The 18,727-nt window shown below is 42.2% G+C and overlaps 2 protein-coding genes across 2 annotated transcripts in view; one reads left to right on the top strand and one right to left on the bottom strand.

The window, feature by feature from the left end:
• BCO1 (beta-carotene oxygenase 1) overlaps nucleotides 1–18,727 on the bottom strand; it is a 172,801-nt gene that overhangs the window by 88,133 nt on the left and 65,941 nt on the right. The gene's annotated exons all lie outside the window — the stretch shown is intronic.
• PKD1L2 (polycystin 1 like 2) overlaps nucleotides 6,662–18,727 on the top strand; it is a 154,643-nt gene continuing 142,577 nt past the window's right edge. Inside the window, exons 1-5 of the mRNA XM_036749929.1 lie at nucleotides 6,662–6,962; nucleotides 9,858–10,022; nucleotides 14,144–14,329; nucleotides 16,421–16,531; nucleotides 17,214–17,361. Of these exons, the coding sequence (XP_036605824.1) occupies nucleotides 6,662–6,962; nucleotides 9,858–10,022; nucleotides 14,144–14,329; nucleotides 16,421–16,531; nucleotides 17,214–17,361 (911 nt within the window). The remainder of the gene's footprint in view (nucleotides 6,963–9,857; nucleotides 10,023–14,143; nucleotides 14,330–16,420; nucleotides 16,532–17,213; nucleotides 17,362–18,727) is intronic.

Genomic DNA, 18,727 nt, shown 5'->3' with positions numbered 1-18,727 from the left:
GTGGGATGGGCTGGGGAAGAGTCTCCTCACTTTTTTTTTCCCACCAGTAAGCCTTCTTGACAGCCAAAACATCTCCTCCTACCAGGTTCTCTCTTTGCCTGCTGTTGTTCCTTCCTCTGCTGTCCTGTTCATCGAAAACAACACACAAGTTATTTTCTTGGGTGTTTTTTTCAAAGGTTTTGACTGCTAATTACTGCAAGAAGACACATGGTAGATTCTCTACAAACAAAAGGGCAAAGTGCAGTTTTAATCAGAAGTCTGATCAATGAGTGAGTGCTGGCCCTACAGTAGAGGATGGTGGGCAGGGAACTAAGCATTAACTGTTTGAGGCACTTCAGGGTGTGGCATCTTTTTCTCTCTTAAGCTAGAAGTCTCCTGGTCCTTTGCTGTGGGAAGCATGATCCCAAATCCATTCCTGGCTGTACCTTCAGCCCTAGGGGTGACTTTATAGAACTCTAGGGAGATGGTAGGTGTGAATGGACCCACCCAAGGCCAGGAAGAATTCCTTCTAAACCTCCGAGGCCTTCTAGCAAGATTGTCTGCTTTTTAAATTTTCCTAATTAAGTTTCCTTTTTGTTTATAAACTTAATATATATCAATAAAAATGAACTATATACAAAGAAAGAGGCAATTGTGTAAGAAACTGTAAACTATTATGTAGTCTGTTTTTTCTACTATGTACATATGTATTTTTTTTTAAAAATAATTTAAATTTAGCTTGGTAGGTCCCACACTTCTGTACTTGTCTGTGTCTCCTTCAGAACTTCTTTTTGCTCTCCTATTTCTAAAAATGATTCATTGATGCTCTTTTCTTTAAGTGGTGCAGTAGTTAGAGTGTTGAGCCTGGAGTCAGGATGACCTGGGTTTAAATCCAACCTCAGATGCAAAACAGTTCCAAAGAACTTATGATGAAAAATGCTCTCCACCTCCACAGAAGGAACTGGTGGAGTCTGAATGCAGATTGAAGCACCTTTTAAATTTTATTATTCTTGGGGCTTTGGGGCTGCGTTTTTTTTTTGCAACATAGGCAATATGGAAATGTTTTGCATGATTACACATGTGTAATCTATATATATATAATTGCTTGCCTTCTCAGGGAGGGAGTGGAAAGGGAGGTAGAAAATTCGAAACTCAAATTTTTAAAAATGAATTGTTAAAAATTTTTGTTTACATGTAATTGAGAAAAAATAAAACAAAATTTAAATGTCAAAAAAAGGAAAAGGAAAAAAAATCCTACCTCAGACACTTACTAACTGTGTGACCCTGGGCAAGTCCCTTAGCCTCGTTTGCCTTAATTTCCTTATTTGAAAATGGGGTTAATAATAGCATCTACCTCCCAGGGTTCTTTTGAGGATCAAATAAGATAATATTTGTAAAATGTTTAACACAGTGCCTGGCACATGGTAAACCTTATATAAATGTTAGCTATCATTAGCTATTTTTTTTTAACATGACTATTACTACTCCACTCCACCCTCCTCTGATTCTTCCTCCGAAAAGAGGAAAGTCAAAGATGTTATTTCCTTGTTGAGCTACTCCCTTCAGGCCTCATCAGGAAGGCCACCTTGGTTGACTTTCTCCACAATGCCAGACCAGCTTTTCCTAGCTCCTTTGCCACCTTCATGGCCAGCCCGGTGCCTTCTTCAAAGAGCAGAACAGCACATGGCAGGGCAGCTGAAACTGAGAATCTGGAGCTCACAATATCACTTTTTCTGAAATGGCTGTGCCCATGTTGGTTTGTCCTCTAGCTTGCATTAGTTAACACACAGTCCATGGAATGGGCCCTTGGGCAGGGCTTATAGGCACAGGTCAGACAGGCCACACAGTGGCCCTCATTTCCATATGACAATGAACACCTAGGACTCACAAGAAAGCAGAGGGAAACATGAGGGGGAAAGAGTGAACTCAAGAGGGAAAAAATCCTACTTGCTTTGTATATGAGTGAGTGAATTGGTGACACTAGGTTCTTACTGTGTGCCAGGCACTTTGCTAAGCACTGCACAAATACAAGTGAAAACAAAGTCTAGTAGATGCTAAGTGTATATGCTTGTGTATGCGTGTATGTATATCGGAGTGTGCATATATGTATATACGTACACAGACATACGCACACACATTCCAGTCCTTTGGCTACCAGTTGGATGGAGCTATGGTGTTCTCCACTTACCAGTTGCTCCCCTGAAACCACTATCTGGTCATCATTCACTATAGCAATCCTTGGAGTCCTCCAGAGGATCGGTGTGATCCAAAGAATAGCTTTGTAGAAGGGCCCAGGTTGCCCTGGCTTCATTCTCCTCCTGGCCCTGTTCTGATTTTCTCTACTTCCAAATCATGCCTTCCATACTACTGGCTCATTCTGAGAATAGAATGCTAACACCTAGTTATCCCATTAACACCTCATCATCAGTCATTATATCAACTCAGGGAGCCAAACCCACCCTCCTTATGTGAAGGATTTAAGAAAGCACACAGCAAGAATCACACAAGATAAAAAGGTACAGAGTTGCTGCAAACCACACCTATGGAAGGATCAAGTTTGGTAGGATGGATCACTGATCTTCCAAAGGAAAGTCAATTCAAGAAACATTTATTGAGCACCTGCTGTATGCAAGGCATTGGAGAATCAAAGGAAAGAGCAGCTCAGTCCAGTCTCTGACTTGAAGTAGCTTACATCCTAATGGGGGAAGCTACTATATAAGGGAGTGGCCAGGGAGGGGCACTTAGATCCAGAGATATAAATATGGTGAATGGGGCCCTAGGGGAATAGATTATGAGACTCCAGTTAAGAATGATACAGAGTTGATTTCATCATGACTCATGGTTCCAAAAGTAGTACTGTGGAGGTAAGTGAGGGAAGTGTACAGAGAGGGCAGTGAGATAGTTGGTGAGGAAGTTGTGGAGGTTCAATTGTGGCAATTCAGTAAACCCTTAATTAGATATTTACTGTACATGTGCTAGGCCCTGTGCTAGGTACTGAGAATAAAAAAGGAAAAATGAAATAGTCCCTGCACTCAGAGAACTTGTATTTTATTCTAGAGAATACAATCTGTATCCATGTTAAATATGATACAAGATAGAGAAGAGGGTGAAGGAGAGAGAAAAGAGTCCAGTAGGGGGATTTAGGAAAGTCTTCATAGAGGAGATAGCAAGCACATGGGCTAAGCCTTGAAAGAAGTTTAGAGGGGAGAATGAACAGGGAATTCCAGACGGCGGGGTAGTAGGGTGGTGGTAGGGATCAGGAGGTAAAAGGTAACATGTGAAGTCTGGAAAACAGAAACGGGTCCAGTTTTACTAGAATTCAGGGTAGGGCAGACCTAAGTCTTATTGCTAGAAAAGTTTCCAGTCTTGAGGATGTCGAGTCAGCCCAAGGGTGGGAAACCTGCAGCCTCAAGGCCACATGTGGCCCTCTAGATCTTCAGGTGTGCCCTTTGACTGAATCCAAACTTCACAGAACAAATCCCCTTAATAAAAGGATTTGTTCTGTAAAACTTGGACTCAGTCAAAACGCCATGCCCAAGGACCTAGAAGGCCACATGTGGCCTCAAGACCACAGGTTCCCCACCCTTGGATAGACCCTAATATCTTCACAACAGTTCCTCCCCCCGAACTGATTCAGGCACCAGTCCCTCGTTGCTCCAGCTGGCCAGGAGAGAGTGATTAGAAAAGGAAACATGACAATCTAGCTCCCATCTCCATGCTTTTGCATGGGCTATCCCAGATCCCTGAAGTACACTCACTCCCTCCCTACCTATTCCTCTTCGAGTGCCTTGCTTCCTTCAAGGCATCACCTCCTACAAGAGGCATCTTCTGATTTTACCACTTGTTTTGCCTGTATACATATAGCTGTAAACATATATAAATATAGAGCATATAATTGCATATGTGTGTATATTTATTTATGTGCTGTGCAAGTTGACAAGCATCTATAAATGCCTAATATGTATTAGGTAGGGTGCTAAGCATCGGGTTTACAAAGAAAGGCAAAAAAACAGTCCCGTGCTCAAGGAGTTCTCTTTCTAATGGAGGGGATCCAACAAGAGAGCAAGTTGGTGCATACAATATGTACACAGAATAAATAGATCTTAGAGAGAAAGGCACTAGCAGCTAGGGAGAGTAGAAAAGTCCTCCTGAATAAGTTGAGAATTGAGCTGCCTTGAAGGAAGCCATGAAAATTAGGTGGAAGAGGTGAGAATGACGATCATTTTCTGGGTGTAGGGGGAAAGCCATGCAAATGCACTGAGAAAGGAGGCAGTGTTTTGTCTGAGGAACCACAAGCAGGCCAGTGTGGCTGCTTCTTAGAATTTGTGGAGGGGATTAAAATGTAAGACTACAAAGGTAAAACAGGCCTCAGGAGAGAGATTTCAGTTGGATATATAAAATTTGGGAGTTATCTGTTTCAAAATTATTAAACCCTTGAGAGCTGATGAGTTCACTGGGAGAGACAGAGACAGAGAGAGAGAGAAGTCAGAGAAGTCCCAGGACAGAACCTTGGGGATTTACTCAAGCACTACTATAGCCTGCCTCCGGGCTAGGACTTAGGTCTCTTTCCTGAACTCATCTATTGCCACATTCTTTCCAGGTAATCTCTTTTGATGATTTCTATTTATCCTACCATTCATCATCTTCACCCAAATGCTCTCCATTATGCTTTTCCCTCTGGTTCGTGGATTTCCTCACGCAAATATACCTTATTAATATACAATGCTACACCTTCTCTCTTACCTACCTTTTTTTCTTTTGAATATCTAGAGTCATATTCTAGAAATGGGTCTCATTACATCATGCCTCAATAATAACCTCATGATCAAATTACCTCCTTATGTCAAAATCTCTGTTTAATTTTGCTTGTTACCCATACTTCATGTGTACATTGCAGAGATCATGGGTTTTATTATTGATGCGTTTCCTCGATTTTGTGAGCTTAGGACAAATGCATGGATCCAGAGCATGAACCACCATTGGAGGAGATTAAGTACTCCATTTCTCAATAGTCTGTGTACCCAAGATTTAGGAGATTGCTGAGGAGAATTAAGGAAAGGTTAAGAGGTCATGGGTGTCACTCATGACCACTTAGAGTGATGGAGGTTTGTGAGAATGAAAGAGATTTTTTTGTTGTCAGAATCTACATCGAGCCCCAACTAGAAGAGAGCAAGAACATGAGACATCCCAGCTATGAGAAAAATAGTATATGTCTTCCTCACCAGGAGTAACGAGTAGGTAGTGTGTGAGGCAGTCCAAGCCAGGAAGCAGGTAGGTCATTGACTAGATGCAGACGTACTGTGTCTTTTTGTTGAGATTAAGCCAACGTGGGGAGTATCCAGGAGCAAACTCTGAATATGCTGATACTTTTCACTATCAGAATTATGAGTTTGAAGGACTAGAGCTTCAAACAACCTTAAGGGAAAGGGAAATGAGATTCTAAGCCCCAGAGGTGGGATCAGTAACTGATTTTTTTTTGTGTGTTGCTGTTCATTTCTATCTTAATTAAATAATTTTCTATTAAAACACTGCTATTTGGTCTTTTAACATGCTGCAGAATCTTTTAACATAGTGAGCAAATGTAAATACCCAGACCTGAATTCATTTCAGAAGATCTCAGTTTTCAGTTTGGGTCTGGACAAAAGCAAACAAAGCAGATGAGGTAGCAATTAACCTAAGCTGGTCAAGGTCCAGGGTTGATTGGATCATGGGCCATTCTCCTCCAGTTCTGGTAACTGACACGTATGGGTTCTGAAACAGCATGCATGACCTTGATCCTAGACCAACACAGACACCTGGGAACATTGCCATGTACCATAATGTTTATACAGGGCAAAGGTCAAATATCATTCATCTTTACATCTCCCCCAGTAATGTGCATTAGGCCTTGCACATAGTAGGCATTTAATAAATATTTCTCAAGTTCAATTCATTGAATGAAAGTCAGCTGCAGATTCAAGAAGGAAATTCTATGTTGTAAAATCATCTCACTCAAAGAAAATGTCAGCAAGGTCTATCTGGGGTGCACAGGAGGCATGTTTCCACTTTTATGCTAGAGTCAGACTAATTTTTGTAATGTGGTCTTATTCACGGAGGTTTATATCACAAAGGCTGGTGAAGCTTAGATTAATAGCTATTCAGACCATCTGGGAGAGAGAACTGTTATCATGGGGCACAGCTGTCAATCTGAGACAATAGAAGGGGGGGGAGCAGTAATTGGGCTTCTCTTCCAGCCAGTAATTCTGATTTACCTAATATTCCTTGTCTATCATGTGATTTTCAGATGCTGGGAGCTTTTCACATGCTTTTATACCCTCTTGGCTCAAATCTGACTGATAGCAAAGAAGTTTTGTCTCAAGCTAGCAGATGTTCCAATCATTTTTTAAAAAGGTAACATTTATCAACCTGATCTGTCCGCCACCAAGAGCACTGTATAAATTAGTCTGATAAAAAAACAGGCATTTAAACAATAACTATTGTAAGGTGGGTATAGAGAGCACTAAGAGTGGGTGTCTGTTTATTCTAAGATAGTACTTTTGCTAATAGCTGCTGCTATTATAGGATGACGTGGGGAAGGAGAGATTGATGGAATCAGACACGGTTGAAAACCAACAGACCAAGCTCCCACAGTAGAACACTGCCTATGTGTGCTGGGGGTGGAGGTAGCCCTGGAGAGCTTAGAATGTGGCCTGTAGTCCTCATTCTGTTCTACTTATCTCTGGGTTTGAGGGCCATCGATGCAGACCCAGAAAAGGGGATCCATTGCTCCAAGAACCAAGTGGCCTTTAATCGTTCATGCTATGAGTTTGTGGGACATAAGCGCCCTTTTGCTGGTGCCCAGAAATGGTGTGAGAGGCAGGGGGGCCATCTTATCTTCATCAACAGTCCAGAAACCCAACAGTTCCTGCAAAGAAACATTCCTGAAGAAAGGGAGTGGTGGATAGGACTTACCTGGAACTATGCATGGAATAAAACTGCAGAAGGTAGGCTCTGAAATAAAGGTATGAATTCTCTATTTCTTAATCTGAATTTCATTAGACATATCACTTGTTCCCATCTCAAGGGAGACTCATGCCACATGGTATGGCTCTAAGATGCTTGGTGAAGCAGCATGGTGGAGAGGGATGATCATAGATAGAGAGTTGGAAGGAAACTTAGAGGTCATCTCATATAGCCCTGTCATTTTACAGTTAAGGAAACAGAGACCACAGAGAGGTCACACAGGAAGCAGTAGCAGAGTCAGGGTGTTGTCAAGTTTCTCCTCATCTCTGGACCTCAATTTCCTCATCTCTAAAATGAGACCCTCCCCCTTCTAGTTCTACATTTCTATAATGTAATTAACAAATCTAATTTTGATTATTCTCTATTTTGCTAATGGGTAGAAGATCCAGAACCCAAGACCTCTGACTCCATGTTTATCTCTCTATCACATTATAGTGCTTGACACGTAGTAAGTGTTTAACATATACTTGTTGACTGACAGACTGCCTGGATTTGAAATTGGCATACGTGGGTTCAAGTCTTGACTCTGCCATTTACTAGCTGTATGACTCCTGCTCCACAGCTTGGGCTGGAATAACAAGGTCAGGGTTTGTCAGAAACCATTATCTGGGCCATAATGCTAATGCTGTCTCTTAAGAAACCAACAAACCTTTTAAAAACCACATAAATGAAAATGGCAGGCTCCTTTATGTTTGGCACAATGACTTAAAGGAATAGAACACAGAGGACCAAATGATTTCCCAGCTTATGTCAAAACTCTCTCCGCAGTTAGAATAATCATATCTGCTATTTGAGCTTCCTCATCTGTGAAATGATGGAGCCAGATTTGATGGCTTCTAAAGTTGTTTTCGGCTCTATATTTATGATCCTATGATCTGCCCATAGTCACAAAGCCAATATATGTGAAAATCAGGATCTGAACCCAGTTTTCTTGAGATGTCAAGTACAGCTTCCTTTTAACTAGGACAGCAGCAAAAAGGGTAAGCCCTTTCTAGCCGGTCACGTAGGTTTTTTTAGGTTCACTTTGGTCTGTGGGAAAGGTGGGGCTTTGCAGAGGAATGGGTTGGGCTGAGTTGAAAAGAGATGTTGAAACATGGTCAATTCACCGATTCAGAGTTCAGCAATAATTACAATTGTCATTTCTAGATTGTTTTATAAAATGCTTTCCTTGAAAATACCCTATAAAGCAGGTAGTACCCATATTGTTACTCCTATTTTCCAGAAGAAGAGACTGAGACTCAGGGCAGAGGAAACAACTTATCAAAAGACCATAATAAATATTAAAATTAAAAATAAAATAATAGCAACATTTATATTTTTGTTCAGTCATTTTTTAGTTATGTCTGACTTTTTGTGACCCCATTTGAGGCTTTCTTGGCAGAGATACTGGAGTGGTTTGCCATTTCCTTCTCTAGCTCATTTTACAGATGAGGAAACTGAGGCAAACAATGTTAAGTGACTTGTCCAGAGTTACACAGCTAGAAAGTGTCTGAGGCCAGATTTAAACTCAGGAAGATGAGTCTTCCTGACTCCATGCCTGGCACGCTGTCTACTGCACCACCTAGCTGCCCAACATTTATATAATATTTGCCATGTGCCAGGCACTGTGCTAGGTGCTTTATAATTATTATTTAATTTGATCCCCACAACAATCCTGGGAAGGTAGGTGCTATTATTATCCCCATTTTACAGATAAGGAAACTGAGGCAAACAGAAGTTAAGTAACTTGCCCAGGATCACACAGCTAGTAAATGTCTGAGGCCAGATTAATTCACAACAGACCCAGGATTTCAATCTAGCTCTTCCTGAGGCAGGGTTGTAGAGTGAGTAGAGTGTTGGAGTTGGAGCAGGAAGATCTGGGTTAGAATCCATCTCAGACATTTACTAGTTGGGTATCTCTGGGTAGGTCACTGAACTTCCCTGAGCTTCATTCCTCATTTGTAAAATGGGATCCATAAATTCATCTTCCTTGCAGGGCTGTTGGGAAGCTCAAATCAGATGTTGTCTGTAAAGCCTCAAAGCAGTTTTATAAAGGCCCACTGTTATTGATTAAGGGACTCCAAATCAAGTCCTTTCCACCATACAAGCCCTTAGCAAAGAAGCAAATGGAGCATCCCATTTCTCAAAATGTATAACCTAACCAAGGCAATGCAGATTCTGACAGTCGAATCATCTGGTACGTTTACGAATTCCTTGTTTTATAACTTCTATAATGGACGATTTCTACATATTGAGCTTCAAATCCTATAGAATAGAATGAAATACTGGGGGAAAGCGAGATGCACATATGTAAATGAATACAAAATATATACACAATAGACTATAGTTTGCTATGGGAGGGCTACTAGTAGTTGGGGGAAGAGGTGCTTCAGGAAGGACCTCATGTAGAAAGTGGCCCTTGAATTGAGCTTTGAAGGAGGCTGGGAACTCTAAGAAATGGAGGGAGAGGCAGGAGATAGGAAATGGAACGCTGCCTATTCAGAACAACATGCAGGCCAGTTGTCTAGAAGGAAAAATATGTGAAGAACAATAATGTGTAATAAGTCTGGAAAAGTAGGCTGGAGCCACATACTGTGTTTCTGTGTGCCTTAGAGTGAATAGCTCTGAGATACATTTTTTGGACATGGCCAATATAGCAATTTGTTTTGTTTGACTATGCATATTTGAGATAAAGGTTTTGTTTTTCCTTTTTTTTTTTTTTTGGCCATTGGTGGGGGAGAGAAAATAGGTTTTTGATCACTGAAAAATAAATTTAAATAATAAAAGAGGGGGAGAATGAATAGCTCTAATGTGTATCTTATCTTGCTTAGTATAGGAAAGAGGTACCTACACTTTTTCTCTTTAACCAAGTCCTGACCATTTTGTTTCCATCACAGGATGGATGGTTTGGTTGGACATGTCCAACATAAGCTACAGCCATTGGCATGAGGACCAGCCTCCTCTCTTCTTAGCCAGGTGTGGCTACATTATGAAGAATTCCCACTATGAATGGGCTGCAATGGAAAACTGCACTCAGGAGTTTGCCTTCATTTGTGAATTTGGTAAGCTTTTACCAGGCTTTACAGAATCACTCTCACCTCTTCCTTGGTGCATGTGCAGGCAGACGTATACACACAAACATGTCTATTTGGGTAGCATTTATGTGCTCTTAGAAGGGCACAGTTTCTAAGTATTCTATGGATTCTGTCCTTCAGAGGTATTTTATGTTTAATTCTCCCATATTAGGAGATACCGAGGAAATGTTTACTTAACATTTTGCTTCAAATGAAAGTCAAAATGTGTATATTCTAAGGTAATTGGCATGCTCTCCACTGACAGTGATGAAAACTCCCCTTAACCTTAGTATTGTAGGTGTTTGTGACTTGGTGTGCTCTCCCCAAAATCATTCAGGGATATAAGGGACCCCAGATGCCACCTAGTTCAATTCCATTATTTTCCAAATAAGAAAACTCCAGCCCACTCAAGTTCAATTACTTGATCGAGGTCACCCAGTAAATGGCAAAGGTGGGATGTGAATGCAGGTCCTTTGACCCCAGGACTAGTGCTCTTTCCAGTATTCCTCCCTCTGAAGCCAACTTGGTGATAAACTGAGCTAAGCTGATCTCTGGAGTTAGGAAGACCAGAGCTCAACCCTGGAGCACGGCCATCACTTTCTCGATACATGAACCTGGGCAAATCTCTTAACTTCTCTCAGCCTCAGTTTCCCCTGCTGTAAAAAGGAGATAATCATAGCGTCTGCTTGGTAGTGTTGTCGTGATGATCGAATGTGGTAACGATATGTAAATGTTAGCAATTAGAGATATAGCTATATGTTATATATGATCATATATTAATATAAACTATAAACATATTATATGAGATATATACATATATAAGATCTATATAAAACTGTGATGTGGCTAGGTGGCACAGTGAACAGTGATGGGTCTGAAGTCAAGAAGACTCATTTTCATGAGTTCAAATCTGGCCTCAAATACATAGTAGCAGTATGACCCTGGGCAAGTCACTTACCCCTGTTTGTCTCAGTTTCCTCATCTATAAAATGAGCTGGAGAAGGAAATGGCAAACTACTCCAGTGTCTGACAAGAAAACTCTGAATGGGGTCACAGAGAGTCAGAAACGATTGAAACAACCAAAAAACGGCAACAAATATAAAACTGTATAACTACAACCATATACACACACATATATGTATCTATATATGTATGTGTATGTATATGTGTGTGTGTGTGTGTGTGCTCATATGTAACATATAGTCTATCCCTATAAATCTTTCCAAATTAGATTAGGGCTTTAAGAGTTTATGCTCTGGTGGCTTAGCCTTCGAGAAGACGAGGCCACAGCCACACCTTGGAGTCTTTGTATTAAAATTGATCCCTTATCCCCTTGCCCAAGGTTGATGGTTTCTTCACTGGGATTGGTCAGAGGCTTCTCCTCTCTCAGTCCCTGGCTGAGTGAGGAAGAGACTTGGCAGACCCCACCCATTATCCTGCTGGCCCTAGTCAGGGGTGAGGAATGCAATAAGAGATGATATAAAGAAGTCTAAAGCTTTGGGGAATCAGGTGAAGTCAGACAAAATGTCCATTCCCTCATGTTTCCTATATGTTGATCCCCTGATCTGCCTTCCTGGTTCTTCATTCTTGCTCTGGAAACCAGTTTCTACCCTTTGAATCTTGGTACTTTGGAGATAGTCTGGAATTAGTAGAAAATAAAAGAATTCAAGATTTAAAAATTCCTTCCCCACAGATTAATGTGTATATGTGAGGATTGGGAGTAGAGAGTCTTCTTTCTGCCATTGGAGGCACATTTTTTTGATTTATTCTTTGTCCACTACCAGCTCAGACCAGTCTCCGCTCTTCAGTACCCTTTACCCCATGCAAAGGTTTGCCTGATTACTGACACACATCAGCCCATTTTCTGGGTGGAACTGAACAGCAATCTCCCAGCTAGCCATTCTCTGGCTAAGGCAATGTGTTGGCCTGGTATTGAGGTCCTCACTTATTATTGGTGCAGTGCCCATTCTCTTTGCTTAGGTTTCTGGCCAGACTATTGCCTTGGATCCTGGACCTTTGATCTCCTTCCATCTTTGATATAGTTCTGTTCTCTAAAGCCTTATGAGGCCACCTGACTTACTACTGCCCAGCTTTGATTTTGAGTACTGGTAGAGTGATATAGGGGGAAGAATATTAGCTTTGGAGCTCAATCTTGGATTTGAATTTCAGTTCTGCCTGTACTACCTGTGCGACTTTAGGTGAATCTCATAACTTCCCAGAGCCTCATTTTCCTGAACTACCATCTCTAGTCTGTTGTTACCTATATTTTTGGCACCTACCTTCCTGGCCAGTTTAGGAAAACCTGGCCAAAAGACTGGACTAACTACTTCTACAGTCTGGGCTACTACTATAAGCTGGTTTTAGGCAGTTTGGGGAACTTGGGAAAGTTTGGTGCCCTCATCACAATTATTGAGAATAGCTGATTCCTTCCTTCCCCACAAATTCATGTGTGTGTGTGTGTGTGTATATATATATATGTATGTATGTATGTATATGTGTGTATGTGTGTATATATATGTATATATCTGTATATGTGTATATGTATATGTGTGTGTATATATCTATATATCTATATCTATATATTTATATCTATATCTATGCACACACACACACACATATATATATATATATATATATGTCTTCTCTCCTCCTTTGGAGGACTGGCCAACCTAAGGCAACCCTCAAAAAAAATCTGCCCCCCTCCCCAAAAGACCATATTTGCCAGATGTGTAGAGGTCCATGGCTAGGTCTTAAAAACCAGGTTACGCCAATCAGGGAGGGGAGCATTTGATACTGCTGTAATTGGCATGAGGGTAGGGGAACACTAGAGGCTCAGTTGGCACTGATGCTCTTGTTGCTGAATAGCAGTGAAGCAACCTAAGTGGATTCCTGTTGTGCTGCAAGCTGACCATGACTAACATGTTTGATGGGGAAATTCTCTATCTTGGGGACTGACCAGCCACCTTCTGCCACTCCTGATCACTTGGCTTGGATACTACCTTCAAGGTTAGAAGGGAAGAAAATATTTTCCTTAGTATTCTGGTGTTAATTTCAGGTTCCTTTGACCAAAGGGAAGGGCTCAGAAAATCTTTTTTTGAAAAAACAGCAAAAAAGAGTATTTCTGCACACAAAGAAAAATACACAAAAGGGATTCTTTATGAAACTGTGATTCTCCATTTGATTACTGCTTGCTTTCTTTAAAAAATGCAGACATATATATACATATATGTAATAAATTTTACATGTTACTTTCAAAACTGTCTTGCTTGTCCATGCTTCCTTCTAACCTTCAGAAAGTATTTTCAAAGATGCAATAATCATGTGATAAGAAGTTATCATTACCTAGCCCTTTTAATGTTCTCTGTGCTAAAGACCTCAGGAAGCTTACAGCAAAGCCCAAGACTTGAGATTCTCTGCAGGGATCGTAGTGAGCATAATATTATAGTGCTGAAATGTATCTTAGAGGCTATCTACTGCAGATCCTTAATTTTGTAAATGAGAAAGCTGAGGATGATTGGTGAACAAATTTGACCCAGTTCATATGGGCAATGAGTAGTGAGCTGGCATTTGAATACATGTACTCTGACTCAAGAGATCTATATAACACAAAAGGAATATTAGAAAAAGACACACAGTGTTTTTTTATCTAGTGAAAGCGCCTAGCACAGTGCCATACTTGCCTGACCTGTGTGACTCTTACCTATATCCTTCCATAGATTCATCAAAGGGGGTCCATCCTGTATGCTAGGAGCCTTCCTCACTCTCTCTCAACAAGCCTGAAATATTGTAGGCATTTAATAAATGTTTGTTGAATTGAAAGTTTTCCAAAAAAAAACTAGACTCCCTAGAGCTTCACTGCTCTAGGATCTCCATTGGCACTCATTTCCTTTCTCCTGCCAACACAGTATATTCTGCAGTAGAAGGTCCAATTTAGGCCTGACTGGCCCAAAAGCACGGTGATATCAGCTTTCAGAGCTGTAGGCAGCCCAATAGGGAAATAAGTGCCTTCCTATGAGATTTTGGCAGTACCTGCTGCCTTTCTGGCCCTACATCGGCACCCTAGACCTCCTAACTGTGGTGACAAAGAAGTCTTTTCTCCTTGGCCACAGGGTTTGGCCAGAGCCTAGCCTGTGAAGGTTCCAATGCCACCATGCACTGTGGCTCAGGAGAAGTCATTCAGATAGATGATGGCTTCTATGGACGGCAGACTCCTCATTACTGCACCATGGATGCAGCTATGCCTGCAGAGCAAGAGGAAGAATGTGATGGGATCAGCATCCAAGATGAAATAGCAGGTGAGACTCTAACTGCTCTCTGAAACTTTGTTCGAAGGGGAACAGTTATGTCAGCAACACCCTTCCATGGAGGAGAGTGTTTGACAGAAGCACCCTTTTCTGGGGGGACAGATATGATGGGGATACTGATCTGTGGTTCATGTGTGAAAGGGGTACTCCATCCCAGAGTAACATGGATGACAGGGAAACTCTCTGTCTTAGAAGCAGGGTGTGAGATTGTAAGTAATAAGCTCTGTGAGAGGTGGAACTAGACAACAGTTTATGGCGGAAAAGATATAGTGTTTTCAGTGTGGTATAAGTCAGTAGTGGGAACTAGGAATATTAGGTTGAAGAAGAGAAGGTTAGGGCCATGGTTACTGTCTTCAAGTATTTGAAGAGCTATTCTGTAGAAGGGGAATTGGACATGTTCTATTCGGCCACAGAAGGCAGAACTAACAGCGGTGGACAGAAATTGCAAAGAAGAGACAAATTTAGGCTTAATGTCAGGAAAAGCTTTGTGGAATGGGCTTTCTCAGGCAGACTTTTCTCTTACTGAAAGTCTTCGAGCAAAAGCTAGCTTTTTTTCAAGGATGAGTTGAGCTTGATAGCCATTAGAATCCCTTCTAAATCTAAAATCCTGTGATCCTATAAAGCATAACGTGGCAGCCGAAAAGGCTGATGGTGGAAGCAACTAGGTGGCTCAGTGGACAGAGTGCTGGGCCTGGAGTCAGGAAGACCTGCTTTAGCGGCTGAGTGATCCTGGACAAGTCATTTAACCCTCGTTTGGCTCAGTTTCTTCATCTGTAAAATGGGGATAAAAATAGCATCTACCTCCCAGGATTGTGAGATAATTCCTGTAAAGAGCTTTGCAGACCTTAAAGCACTATATAAGTGGTAGTTATTGTTATTGTATTGTTATTATTAGTTATTCCCTGGGCTACTGTGCTGAGAAGCAGTGTCCAGAACAAGGGAGCTGTTAGTTGCCCTGGACACTGCTAGTTGAACCATGTCTAGGGCATTATGTTTCATTCTGTCCACCACATTTTAGGAAGTTTTTTGACAAGCTCGAATGTATCCAGGCCAAGGCAGCCCAGTTGGTGAGGGAAAATGCTATATGAGGTTTGATTGATGGAAATAGGAATATTTAGCATGTAAGAAAGAAGTCTTGGGGGAACATGATAGCTGTCTTCAAATATTTGAAGGGCCTACTCTCACAGCCTGCTTCTAAGAGGGCCTAGACTTGGATCGACTGACCCCAGAGAGTAGAACTAGGTCAGCTAGTAGAAGTTGCAACTAAAAGTAGGGAAAAATTTTCTTCTAGTTAAAATATCCCAAATTAGAATGGCCTGACTGGGAAAAGAGGTATGCTGGAGCCAGCTCTTATGGCTTCGAAGACCTGGTTGTTAAATTTTCAGGGGAAGTATTTGCACCTCGGAAATAGCAAATACTACAAATCAGAGTTTGATTTATTGTTTTGTTGATTATCTGGATTTAAGAAAGTAGTGGAGAAAATAATAATAATAATGCAAGTTAGACTTAGAAGTGTATCATAGGAACATTGCTGTTAGGGTTTTTTTCCCCTTTCCCAGAAATCTGGTTGTTAAGTATTTACCAGTACACCTCTGATTGGCAGGTTCCTCCTCAGTGAGGTATTTTGGCAGAATGACCACTTGTCAGAGATACTGAGGAGAGGATTCCTGGACAGGTACAGGATTGGTTTAGATACGCTTTGAAGTCTTTTTCAACTCTGAGATTCTGTGAATATAGAACTCAGACAAAACTGTTAATTTGTTAACACGCAGGCAGCCCCATGCCACTGAACAAAAGAGTTTTAGAGCAGATCTCCCAATAGCCCTGGAGCTTAGCTCCAGGCCCTCTTAACTGAATTGGATTCAGTTTCCTTAGTAGAATTTCCGGAGCAGGTGTACATCAGGGTTCCTTTGTGTTCCTTGAAACTCCCATCTTGCCAACAAATACTCATTCTGCCTTTGGCACAATTGGTTTCCCTCTGCAGATTCATTGCAACTGTCAGAGAAAAAAAAATCTCTCTGAAACTTGTTCTCCATTTTTCTTGCATGTCATACCTGTCCCTGTGGGCTGCAATACTCTCAGGACAGTGCCATGGGCTCCAGGCATGCCAGGTGGCAGCAGATGGGGCATTCTTTGGAGATATGTGCCCTTCTCTTGGCAGTTACCTTTGGATCCAGTACCACTGTGTGGAAGGTGAGTGATCTAAATGGGCTGTGCGGGTGAAAGGACAAGCCAGGATAGCTCTGTGACTCATAGAAGGATGACCAGAGTAGGATCTTCAACCTTTTTTCATATCTCAGCATCCTGAAGGAGCATCTCGCAGTCAGGCTTATTTTATCTTTATAGCACACAATGTCCAGGCATATCATATGTGTAGGTATATATCACAAACAAAAGTCATGCCACTAAAAAAACATGTCACATCTGATTTCAGACAGACCTCCTTTTATTTGATCCTTAATTAAAACAAATGTGCTCACTGTGATTTCTGCCTGAAAAACTTTGCTTAGTTACTCTTTCTCTGTACCTAGGTTCTTATATCTCTTTTATTCTAGATTGCATAAAATGTAGTCAAAGATAGGCTCTTTCCAAATAGGAGAAAATTTCTTAGGCTAGCATCTTTCTCTCTGGGTTAACCTTTTCCATTCTGGCCTTTGGTGCTCACATTTGCATTAAAGTTAATTTGCTGCAAATTGCTTAAGCTTCTGCATTGGCCGCCCTAGCAAGCTCCAAGCTTCTTCCAAGGTCCTTTTAGAAGGGTGTTGCCTTTCCCTTCTGGACATTTTCAAACATGTTTGGACAGAGGAGAAGAGTTTTTAAATATATAGAGGGTGGTTTCATCACAGTGACACTTAGCATTTCTCATGTTTTACAGGTCTGCAAGTGATTGTGCCTAATGCATGTTTCATCTCTGACAATATCACCATTACCCTTACATGGCTGCTCTCACCCTATACTGGAAACCTGTCCTGCATTATCAACACTGGTGATGGTACAGCTATCGATCCGTATTATCCCCCAAGGTAAGAGAAAACTGGGCCATGCTTAGCAGTGTATGTTTGCAGGATAGCCACCAATCACTTATCTCTTCTGCTGACTAGACCTGAAGCTGCTTAAAAATCCCAAGTAAATGTGGGCATTATATGGCCAACCTATTTTGAGCCAGAGCTGTAACTAGCATGAGGCAAATGGGGCTTTGCACCAGGGTGCTAACGCCTAGAGGGGCATTCTTCCTGCTCTGTAGGGGTACACTTCCTTCTTGGGGAGGTGTGCTTCCTCTCAATAGCAGCTGTTTTCTCCGTGTCTCACGTCGGGGCTCTGTGCTGGTTTTCTCTTGCACTGTCCCATTTCCCAAGCCATCACGGTGGCACCCCTCTGTGAGTGGAGGGATAGCCCTCTCCTAGTCCTGTGCACCCTAGACTGCAGACACTCCTCGTGATGACTCTGCTGTGAGCAGCTCCTGCCCGCTCTGCTGTTTGCCCCACCCCGTGTGTCTATGGGGGTGCTGGGGGGAGCAGAAAGAGGCCTGTTCTTGGGCCAGACTCTCAGGGCCTGGAAGTCTCACCCCCAGTCCGCAGGGTCTGGGGCTAGAGGGGGTCTGAGATGAGTCGGTCCAGTCCCCCTCACTTTGTACATGAGGAAACAGAGGCCCAGAGAAATGACTGGTTCTGAGACCTTTCCTCTGGTCACTCGCAGGGGTTCTTAGCTCCACCAGAACCTCCAGGCAGTATACAAGCACTTATTAAATGTGCCGGCCAATGTGCCGCGTGCTGGGAATACAAATACAGGCAAACAGAAAGATAGTCCCTGCCCTCAAGAGGCTGATGTCCTGATGGGGAAGACAGCACTAAAAGGGAGCTGAAGGGAGTGGGCAAGAAGCTTCCCTGCGCATGGGGGTGAGGGAGAGAAGGCCAGAGAAGTGCAGAGCCTGGCGGGAGTGAAGAGAAATGTGCTAGAGTCAGGAATGTTTTAGATTGGAGTGAAAAGACCTAAGTTTGACTCTTAGCTCTGACACTCGCCAAGTTCATCTGTGTCAACTGAATGTGTTCTTCACCTCTTGAGCTTCAAATCTCCTCCCCTATAAAAAATTAAGTGGTTGGACTAGATGGACCTCTAAAGTTACTTTTCAATTTTAAACTCTCTGTGCCAAGAACTGCGCCTGAGCTGTCCTAGGTGCCTCCAGATTCCTCAGCACTGCTGGGGATGCAGTAGATTCTGCCCTCCTGCTCCTCTTACAGGGGTCTGGGGGTCCTGTAGGCCTTGGCTCCGGCCGAGCACCGTGGCCAGTGGGAAAAGGGGGGCCCATAGCCCATGGGGCCAGCTAGAAACTCACCATGGTCACATGCCGTGGGCCTAGCCTGCAGTTTACCCAGCCAGGGTCAGATAAGC

This window comes from Trichosurus vulpecula, chromosome 3 (genome assembly GCF_011100635.1).
Source record: "Trichosurus vulpecula isolate mTriVul1 chromosome 3, mTriVul1.pri, whole genome shotgun sequence".
Lineage (NCBI taxonomy): Eukaryota > Metazoa > Chordata > Mammalia > Diprotodontia > Phalangeridae > Trichosurus > Trichosurus vulpecula.
The sequence above is the reverse complement of the archived record's forward strand: the minus strand, read 5'-3'. Positions and strand labels throughout refer to the sequence as shown.